At 37.6% G+C, this 11,556-nt stretch overlaps 1 protein-coding gene across 2 annotated transcripts in view; it reads right to left on the reverse strand.

Annotated features, from left to right (window-relative positions):
• LOC114454847 (CLIP-associating protein 1-B-like) overlaps window positions 1-6,867 on the reverse strand; it is a 33,567-nt gene extending 26,700 nt beyond the window's left edge. For both annotated transcript variants that reach the window (XM_028435649.1, XM_028435650.1), the window contains exons 1-5: window positions 6,644-6,867; window positions 5,448-5,511; window positions 5,251-5,253; window positions 4,650-4,813; window positions 4,500-4,578 (exon numbers count right to left, since the gene is read on the reverse strand). In XM_028435649.1, the coding sequence (XP_028291450.1) occupies window positions 4,500-4,578; window positions 4,650-4,813; window positions 5,251-5,253; window positions 5,448-5,511; window positions 6,644-6,852 (519 nt within the window). In that variant the 5' untranslated portion in view covers window positions 6,853-6,867. The remainder of the gene's footprint in view (window positions 1-4,499; window positions 4,579-4,649; window positions 4,814-5,250; window positions 5,254-5,447; window positions 5,512-6,643) is intronic.
• Window positions 6,868-11,556: the final 4,689 nt, after the last annotated feature.

Raw genomic sequence — 11,556 nt, forward strand, 5'->3', positions numbered from 1 at the left:
ACTAACCCTCTATTATTATTAGGGGAGAAGGAGAGAGAGGTAAGTCGTGAGATGTTCTGAGAGTCACGTGACAGTCTGTGAAAACTCAACATGGCCGCCCGTTGCCTTGACTAGTTTACCAACTCTGTTTACTTGCACATATTCAAGATGGCGCCAACATGTACCGGCTGCCGTCTGCCCGCTCTGCTGGAACTTTTGTTTGTAGCCGCACTGATTGGTTTTCTGTGCCAAAACATCACTGAGCTGATAGTTTACGACCGTCAGGCACTTATTGATCTTAATCGTTCACATGAGGTACGTCTGGGCTTCAACTCTAAGGATCAAACATCCAGACTTCCTCCTCACTTGGCGTCAGTACCTGACTTCCTGCTGCGCTCACCTGTCCTCCGGAGGAAGCGTGCTAAAAAACGTGGTAAAGGTGGTGGAGTCCTGTTGAGGATAAAAACGTTCTGGAGGTCAAACCCTGGGACTGATCCTGGACGCCAGTTAACATATGGATTACGGTGGATTCAGTCCGTGGCTCCAGTGCGTCTGGTCTCCGGCTTGCGTCACCTGCCACTCGAAGCGCCGCTCCGCAGATGCCGTCACCGGCTTCGGGGTGTGGATCACGGGTGGCTTCGTCCGCGGCGCCGCAGCTCTACACAGGCCGACGAGGAAGTGACTCTACGCCTCGGCTTGCAGAATGCTAAATTACTAGCCAACAAATCTCACCTCCTGAAGGACCTTTTTATGTCCCAAGGATTGGATCTGATGTTCATTACGGAGACATGGCAACGGGAAGATGACTATTCCTATCTATTCCTAGATGAATTCTCTGAGTTTATGTCATCTATTGTTAAACTGTGTATTAATCCTTGGTGATTTTAATTTACATGTTGATAATTCCTCCTGTCCTATGGCAGCTGAGCTGATGTCTCTAATGGACTCTTTTCACTTTGTGCAACATGTGTCAGGTCCAACACACACTAAAGGTCATAGTTTAGATTTGGTCTTTTCTTTTGGTTTAATGATTGACCATCTGGGTATTGAAGACTTACAAATAAGCGATCATTGCTGTATCATATTTAATCTGTCAATCACACTGGTACAGACTACTTCTAATGTGAAAAAGCAGAGACTCATTCTTAATGAAGCAGCAATCAGTGGATTTTCTGCCTCTTTTGATCCAACTACATTTGCTAGTTGTGATGATGTTGACACTTTTATGACAAACTTTAATAGCCATTGTTTGTCTGTTTTGGACACAGTAGCACCAGCTAAAAATACTCCAGGCTCTAATAAGAAACCTTGTCAGTGGATGAATGAAGCTATTTTTAGCTTTAGGAGAAGCTGCTGGAAAGTGGAACGGTTGTAGAAAACCACTAAACTAGAGGTGCACAGACTCTATTTAAAAGAAAAGATAATGGAGTTAAATGAATTAATAAAGCATGCCCGCTCTGCTTATTTCACTAATCTTGCTTTGCAAAATAAGAGAAACCCCAAGGTTTTGTTCAATACTATTGAAAATCTTGTTGCACCCTCACCGTCCCATGTGTCTGTACACACACAGGAGGACTGTAACAATTTTTTAAATTTCTTTGTAAACAAAGTACAAGACATCAGGGCAGACCCTGCACCCCTCTACATCAACGGTGAGTGTGTGGAAAGGGTCCACACCTTCAGATTCCTCGGTGTCCTCATCTCTGCGGACCTCTCCTGGTCAAACAACATCTCTGCGGTTACCAAGAAGGCCCAACAGAGACTACATTTCCTGAGAGTCCTCAGGAAGCACAACCTGGACTCAAAACTGCTGCTGACCTTTTACCGCTCGACCATCGAGAGCCTGCTCACATACTGTATAACTGTATGGTACGGGAGCTGCACTGAGGCAGATAGGAGGAGGCTTCAGAGGGTAATAAAAACGGCTCAAAGGATTGTTGGCTGCCCTCTCCCCTCCCTGACGGACATCTACACCTCACGCTGCCTCAACAGAGCACATAGCATCATCAAGGACAGTTCACACCCTGGTTTCCACATGTTCAACCTGTTGCCCTCTGGTAGGCGCTACAGATGTATCAAAGCTAGAACAAACAGACTCAAGAACAGTTTCTTTCCGAAAGGCATAACCATTCTGAACTCTCATATGCACTAAATCTACAATACCATACACTGTTATGCAATATTATCTAACTGGTGCAATATACTGGGTAATGTGCAATAGTTTCTATGCAATATGCTGGCACAGTATTATGTTAATACTGATATGAGTGTGTGAACTTTTTTTAAATCTATTTATATTGTATTCTTATTATTATTCTTATGTTTGTATTTTTATGGGGAGCTCTATCTCATTACATGTTATGTAATGATAATAAAAGGCTATTCTATTCTATTCTATTCTTCTAGCATCACTCCTCCCTTGGTTAGCTTGTGCAGTGCATCAGCCCCTGTGAGCTCATGGTCCTCCTTCACTCCTGTCAGCCTACAGGATGTTCAGGTTTTAGTAGAAAGATCAAACCCTCATGGAGCTCTGGAGACATTGTTCCTACTTCACAGCTTTTAAACGTTTTTGATGTTGTTGGTCCTTTGGTGGTAAAATTAATAAACCTCTCACTTTTATCTGGCTCTGTCTCCAGCTTTTTTAAACATGTGATAATAAACCTCATTCTTAAAAAACCCAATCTTGATCCAGGGGAGCCTATAAACTACTGACCCATATCTAAGCTTCTCTTCATGTCTAAAATCATGGAGAAAATGGTTGCTAAGCAGCTAACCTCATACATGGAACAGCATGATATTTATGATAAATATTAATCTGGTTTTAGATCAATCCACTGAAACTGATCTTCTGAAAGTTTCTAGTGACGTGATGATGTCACTGACTCTGGTCGTTACACAGTTTTAGTTTGACTTGATCTGATGCTGCCTTTGATACAGTAGATCATAGTATACTGGTTGATCCACTTACATCTGAGATGGTTTTCTGATACTGTTCTCCAATGGTTTACATCTTATATTAATGGAAGAACCTTTAATGTTACTATTAATGATGTAATGTCTAATATGTCCAACCTGTCATGTGGAGTAACCCAGGGCTCTGTTCTGGTTCCTGTTTAGTTTTTATTGTATCTGATGCCTCTTGGTCGTTGATCCATGGTTTTAAAAAATTATCTTATCATTTTTATGCTGATGATATCCAGTTGTACTGTTCCTTTAATGACTCAGCGTTTCACTTTTTATCAGAGTTCTTAGATTGTATATCCTGTATCAAAAACTGGTTGTCATCAAATGATCTCCAGATAAATTCTAATAAAACATAAACTCTGATCATGTGATTAAAAGTCTCTTGGTGATCTGGGCTCATCTGTTAAAACCTTGTGTTTGATCAGTTCATGTCTTTGGAGGGTCACTGTCATCTACTGACTAAAACAGTTTTTATCATCTGACAAATATCTCTAAAGTCAGACATTTATTATTAAAATCAGATCTAGAACTGGTCATACACACATTTATATCATCACACATTAACTATTGTAATTTTAATGTTTTAATAAGTCGACCCTAAACAGACTCCAGATCGTACAGACGCTGCTGTCAGACTTTTAACTGGTGCTTCTAGAACATCCCACATTACCACCATTCTTTCTACTCTGCACTGGTTCTAGTGAAGTTTAGAATAAACTATAAATAGGATTTTAATTTTTATTTATCCTTTAATGTTGCTGTTCTTATGATATTCACTCTTGTTTTATTATTCTATTGTGTTGCACTTGTAAATTTACTACAACTCTGTACAGCACTTTGTGATTTTATCTGCAAAAAGCACTTTATAAATAAACTACTACTACATATTAACACTTCATACAGTTGAATCCACGCCACCAACGAGAGCCGACCACGCACCCTCTCACCAGCCAGAGTGGAGGACCTCGAAGAGTTCCTCCACTCTAACCCCTAGTACGTGATGGACCTAAAGCCGCGAGCACATCAGGTAAGTCTGCTAAACGTCGAAAAAACGATTAATCTACGGATACGTCAGATCTGGAGGCAGAGTCTCACACTGAGGTCCTAAAAAGGGGTGTGGTCGACTTACTGCACCAGGACTTTCAGGAAATGAAGACTAGCCTGGAATTTGCAAACCAACAAATTCAGGATTTACAAAAAGTCACTTTCAAATATCATCCTGTTGCATGAAGGTTTTTGCACGTCCACCTTCAAACACAACCTCATTTAACCAGTCATGACAAAGCTACTGAACCTCTATACATATTGTACTTCATACCGTACTTCATACTGTACTTCATACTGTACTTCATACTGTACTTCATACTGTACTAGTAAATATTAATACCAATATATTCATTGATTAGGAAGCCTAACAAAGTAACTGAAATAGATGAGAAACTAATTAAATGATGTATATTATTTATTAGTTATTCTGTTTCAGAGCTCTTACTGACATGATATCATCCATCCATCATCCATCCATCCATCATCCATCCATCGGTTCTGCTTCTCACCTTGAGGTTGGGGGTCTGCGTCTGATCCACAATGAACCTCATTAAGATGTTGAACTGTTGGTCGAATGGAAATGACTCCCTAAAGTGAGAAAGACAGAGTTTAAACTAGACAAACATCAGTGTGATCAACAACAGGAAGTGGATGTGGACCTGGTGACGTCCAGGGCCTTCTGGACCTTGGCCTGCACTGAGCCCAGCAGGTCCGCTCCCATCTTCTTTAGTAGCTGAGTCAGCAGAACAAAGAGCCAGTCCTGGAGGTCCTCCCTGTGGACCGTGATGAAGTCCACCAGGGTCTCCAGGAACATGCTGAACACCTGGATGGAGAGCAAGGTTCAGAACATCACACAAATCATCTCAGCTGTTGTTCTTATTCTAATATAGACTGTAAACAGGAAGTGTGTGTGGATGGTTTTAAAGGGTCTGATGATGATGATGATGATGATGATGATGATGATGATGATGATGATGATGATGATGATGATGATGATGATGATTTCTACACTTTAAAAAGAAACATTTTATTCATCTTCAGTTTGAAGCTCATACAGTTTGAAGTAAAACAAATATATATTAATTTCATAAATAACAATATTAGATAAATAAATGAATGAAATAATAAATAAATAAATAATATTTGCATAGACTAATTTTTTTAATGTGTCCTTTTCAATTATATATTATTGATATTGTGTTTGTATTGTGAGGTCAGTGTACAGTCCCAGCTCTAATAGATGTAGAAGGTCATACTTACTCTCTGTTGTTTCAGCCACATGAAGCAGACCATGGGATAGAGATATAGATATATAGATATAGATAGAGATATAGAGATATAGAGATAGAGATAGAGATAGAGATAGATATATAGATATAGAGATAGACAGAGACAAGAGACACAGGATTAGTAGCAGAATAGTTGTGTTACTGTGTGTGTGTGTGTGTGTCCGTTACCTTACTATGTGGGTCTGCAAACATCCTGGTAAAGATCTCACAGAGTCTCTTCAGCTCCACTCGGCTGCAGAGAAATCAAAGAGGAGGCGGGGTTAGTGCGTGAGCCATTGATTGGTCCAGTTCCTCTTTAGAAAGTAAAGAAAACATCAGAACCTGGAGCTCAGTCTGATATGGTCTAAAATAACCTTACTTATTTATTTATTTAATCACATCTTTAATGTCCCACAGTAGAATAGAACCAACAACCCTCCTGGTTAAATGCCCACTTCCTGAACCTTTACCTGAATCTACATCTCAAAAATTAGAATATCATGAAAATGTTTGATATTTTTTCCAGTCATTCCAGAAAGTAAAACCCATATATGATATAGAATTATGACATAGAGTAAAATATTTCAAGCCTTTATTTCTTGAAATTTTGATGATTATGGTTTACAGATGATGAAAATCCCAAAATTCAATGTCTCAAAAATTACAAAATTACATAAGATCAATAAAAAAAAATATTTTAAACAAAATATGTTGTTGGTAATCTGGCCAGTAACCCTAACCCTGAATCTATGTCTAATGTCTAGATGAAGGTGAGAAACACCAGACCAGAAGGATGTTATCAAAGCAACCTGGGCTTCCATTAGACCTGAGCAGTACCACAGGTTGATCACCTCCATGCCACGCCCTCATGCCACGCCCTCATGCCACGCCCCATTGATGCAGTTATTCATGCTAAAGGACATCCAACCAAGTATTGAGTGAATAGAAATTAACATATTTTTAGAAGCTTTACATTTTTGTGTAAAATATCCTTTTTTATTGATCTGGTGTAATATTTTAGATTTCTGAGACACTGAATTTTTTCCATTATCTGAAAACCATAATCATAAAAAACTCAAGAAATGAAGGCTTGACATATTTTACTCTGTCATGAGCCGACACACAAACCGTGGCTCAGTGGTACAGTGGGTCGTCCAATAACTGAAGGGTTGGGGGTTTGAATTCTGTTCTATCCAAGTCATTGTTGTTGTGAATGTGAATGTTGGTGGTGGTCTGTAGGCAGCCATGCTACTGTACCACCACTGGTTTCTGTAACTTATTTAAACGCGCTTTGAGTTTCCATGAAAAAAGTGTTTTATGACATTATTATGACATCATGACCATAATGTTATAACCACACACTGATTTAATGAACACACACACACCTCAGTATCCTCTGGCTCTTGAGGAGGTTCTGCAGGCCCAGTAGCCCCTCCTTCCTCTCAGACCAGTTGGAGCTAGCGCAGTGGTTCAGAACCTCCGCTACGTCCTCCGTCTGACGCAGATAGTGAGGAACGCCTCCGTTACGAGAGCTGTAGGAGCGCTCTGAGCACGCGCTGGACGCGTCACTGTTAGCATCATCATCAGAGTACATCCCTGGAGACTCATACCTCCGCTCAGGGCTTCCTCTGTGGAAGAGCCAGGCAAACAGGAAGTCACACACCAAACAGGAAGTCACACACCAAACAGGAAGTCACACACCAAACAGGAAGTCACACACTAAACAGGAAGTCACACACTAAACAGGAAGTCACACACCAAACAGGAAGTCACACACCAAACAGGAAGTCACACACCAAACAGGAAGTTACACAGCAACAGGAAGTCACACAGCAACAGGAAGTCACACAGCAACAGGAAGTCACACAGCAACAGGAAGTCACACAGCAACAAAGCATAAGGAGAAGTGAGGTTCAATACAAGCAGAGATCAGATTACAGATGTTGGAAAGGGGCGGGACCAAAACAGATGAAGAATGTTCAGGGTGTCTTTCACAGAAAAAGAATTTTATCAATTTCTTTTTGAACGTTGTAAAAATTTGTTGGAAGGGTAAAATTTGTGAATTATTTTGAAAGATACTTCTCTGACCTTATTGTTTATGATATATCGAGCTGATATTTTTATAGTTAAGTTTATTTATACATGAGTTCCAATAAGATATGACTAATGATACAACATCTTTTTGAAATAAAGAGCGTTTTCAACAGTTACTGTTGAATGTTGAACAAAAGCAAATTTGACCAATTTCAGTTTTAGTTTAGTAATAATGTTGGTTTCTGTCCTGCTGTACTTTTAAATGACATAATTACAGGGATCACATTTATAACAAAGTTAAAGTCAGTGATAGGAATTATTAAACTATATTTTCAGATAAAATGATGATACGTCATTAATGATCCATGTTTGTAGATCAATGACCAAGAGAAGCATTTGTTTGTGGAATTTAGATCGTTTGGATTATTTCAATATTATAATTACATAATAGAAGAAAGTTTAGAAAAAACACATTTTGGAATAAAATTACAAATGGAAAATGGATTCTTGATTAATTGTTTCAGCCAATTTATTTTGAATGTATTATTTAAGGTGTAAAAGTCTAAAAGTTAAGGCCTTATTGTATGAGGTCATTATTACTGTTTTTCTTAATATAGTGGTTTTTATTTCTCCATATAATTTAAATAGCATCCTGTCAATGTCTGTGGAGACTTTTTTATTGATATCAAGAGATAACGCTGCATATGTGAGACGTCTTCAGATTTAAATTCTACCTCTATATGACAAATCTCTTTGTAGACATTGTTTACATTTTTTTCTGGGCTTTGTCAATAATTCACTTGAAGTTTTGGTTGCATGTGGTTTATTCATTTTTAAAGATTCTTAAATACGTGATAGAGTCTTTTACAGATGAAGGGATGTCACAATGTTTACGATCAAGTAATTTATATTTCTTTAATTTAAAGCAAAGTCCAGATGCAGCAGAGAAACAATTGATCAAATCAATAGACATTAGTATCTGAGGTATGTTTTAAAACAATTTGTATCATCATGAAGCTGAAGATAACGATGATTTTAATAAACTAAGCTTTATAGAGTCTGAGTACAGAGCAGGTTCTATGGAACGTCCATGTTTTAGGAAGAATCCAGGAGAAACACCAGTTATCTGATTGTTCTGATAGCAGCGCTAAAGCTAGAGTCAAAACCACATGAATTTATGTTGAATCGTGTTGAAGGCCTTATAAAAGAATATAAAGCTGCATAATCGGAGCATAAATCTGAATAATATAATTAAATCAAGAACTAATCTGATATTATTTGAGATACAGTATGTCTGTTTCTCATGAAGCTACATGAGCTTCATCAATAATATAGTCTACAATTGTTTTTATTCTTCTAGCAAAAATCAGTGTAAATATTTGATAATAAACCTATAAATAATTCAAGGGAGGTCTGTGTGTGTGTGTGTGTGTGTGTGTGTGTGTGTGTGTGTGTGTGTGTGTGTGTGTGTGTGTGGATGTGTGTCTGTGTGTCTGTGTGTCTGTGTGTGTGTGTGTGTGTGTGTGTGTGTGTGTGTGTGTGTGTGTGTGTGTGTGTGTGTGTGTGTGTGTGTGTAGTAAATATCTCCCTGACGTGGTGTGAGTTGGACGAGTGGTGAATAATAATAATAATAAAACGTGTCTGAGGAGGCGTGTCATCATCATAGGATGTCTGCATAGAGAGTCCTCCTGTTACACTGGATATAAACACAGTGACTGATGCTTCATATCTAATCATTTATATTGATTTTTAATGTAATATTATCACCAGATTCATCTCTACGTCATAAAATATGTCATAAATAAACACTGAAGCGGGACGTGAACCCACGACCCATTGCTTTCAAGAGCAGCGTCACAATTCACTGTGACATCATAACTTCAAAGATGTATGATCTACAGATTTAACTGTATAATAATATAAAACAATAAAAGTGTATTAATTTAAATGATCATCTCCTTTATATTATCTACAGGTTTGTATTCAGTGAACTTTACTACAGACGTCAGTAGATGTTTTAATGTAGATCAACCTCTCAGTGTGTTTCACTAAATGATCTACATCTACAATGTTAGAAAGACAACTAATGTTTGTACAAAGCAAACAAAATAATAAAAAAAATCATAAATCAACACAACATTAGTAATGATGTGAACACGTCTGTGGTGTGTGATGTCACTAATGTGTTTCAGAGAAAAGGGTTAAGGTTATTAAAGTGTTCAGCGTGGGCGGAGCCAGTAGAAAACCAGGGTTTCTTTGATAAAACCTGTCAGTGACAGGTTTAGTTCATGGACAATGTTGCCATGGTAACATACTCAGAGAGATCATACCTCATGTTTAGGAATGAGATACTCAGAGTTTGAACATAACCAGCTTTATGGCATAAACCTCAGAATAACACTACAATGGCAACAACAAACAATAATTAAAACAAAAATATAAAATGAGTAAAAAAAAAAACCCAAAGCATGTCTCATAGAATTAAACCTGGGAAATTTCACACGTTATTTTACTTTGTACCTGCAAATATACCCTTAATAATGCTACAGAGTATGTTATTATTATGCTCGGGCACTGTATGTCATTATTTAATAATGAGATTGGACATGGTATTAGGGTTATAAGGCCTTGGGTCAAGGTGAGGGTCAGGGATTCATTACACACACATTCTAATGTAGTTCTTTAGAGAACGTTTTCTAGAACTCAGAAGTGATCCAGGCCTGGACTCAGGTGTTCAATAGCAATCGATCACTTGAGTTTCTGTTAGAGACCCCAAAAAACAATAAGTAGATTCTTCATTTTATTCTGATTCATAAAGTTTAGTATAAATATCTGAGCAATAATTAGATATTTTAGGGTCATCTGTAATGTCTCCATTCATATTTAAAAACAATCAGCAGTATTTGTCTCCTCCTACTTTTCACTAAAACACCTTAAACATGTCATTCATTAGTTTTGTTGGTCGTTTAATTGTTCACGTTCACTTTGATGTGATTTCTCTTAGTGATCAAAGTTCATAAGCTCTCAAATAATGTTGATAGTTTTAAATTTCAAAAGTTCCCAATTTCTACAAAATGATTTTCAAACAAGGATTTATAGCAAAACAGATGAATTAATGAGTGAACAGTGTCACGTGATTAAAATAGAAGTGTTCAGCTTCCAGAACCAACTCTATGGTTATTATTGGGTGAAATGTGTTTATGGTCTGTTAGAGGAATAGAAAGTCTATGTGTGATAAGCTAGTTTATTACTCCAAATATCAGTTACATCACATTATGCATAAATTGTATCAAGGTTGAGGTCATAGAACAGTTGGCTTGAGGAGAACATCTATCTTGTAGACCATCCAGAGCAATATTAAAATCTCCACCAATCACTATCATTGTGTTTGGATATTTTCAAAGAATTTTCAGACTTTGAGTTAAAAAACATGATTCTATTATCATTGACCTTAATAATCAATATAAAGAAATACCTTCACACTGTAAAACAACTCCACTGAAGGAGTTTTTCTAGATAGCAGGAAAACAAATATCATAACCTCTCTGTGCTTTACTAATATGTATCGTTCTTAACAGAATGTGTCTCTTGCAAAAAAAAATTTTTTTGTTTAAAGTTCTGTCTCAACCCCTGGAATGAAGAGAAAAAACAATGTAACAAAGAAGTATTAAGAACAAGTACTATAAAAGTAGAACGTCTGTAGTATTACAATATAGACAATAATCTCTATCCCTCAGTATTGTAAAGCAATAAATGGTAAATAGACATGATTTATATAGAGCTTTATCACCACTGAAACAGTCTCAAAGCTCTTTACATATCAGCTCATTCACACACACACACACACACACACACACACACACACACCAACACACACACACACACACACACACACACACACACACCAGTGGGACAGGACTGCCATACAAGGCACTAGTCGACCACTGGGAGCAACTTAGGGTTCAGTGTCTTGCCCAAGGACACTTCGACACATAGTCAGGTACTGGATCGAACCCCCAACCTCTCGATCAGAAGACGACCCACTACCACCTGAGCCACGGTAATGAACTGTTAATGAACAAACTCCAACAAATGAAATATTACCAGCTAAAATGACTCATATTAAATACTGTAATCTAATCTCTGCTTGTATTAAACCTCACTTATGTTTTAAACTTGTATTGTTTGGTCATTTTCAATATCCATCTATGAGAAAGAAACAATTCTATATAATTAACCTCATTATACTTTTAGCTAATTGGTA

The sequence above is a fragment of the Gouania willdenowi genome, chromosome 21, assembly GCF_900634775.1.
Source record: "Gouania willdenowi chromosome 21, fGouWil2.1, whole genome shotgun sequence".
NCBI lineage: Eukaryota > Metazoa > Chordata > Actinopteri > Blenniiformes > Gobiesocidae > Gouania > Gouania willdenowi.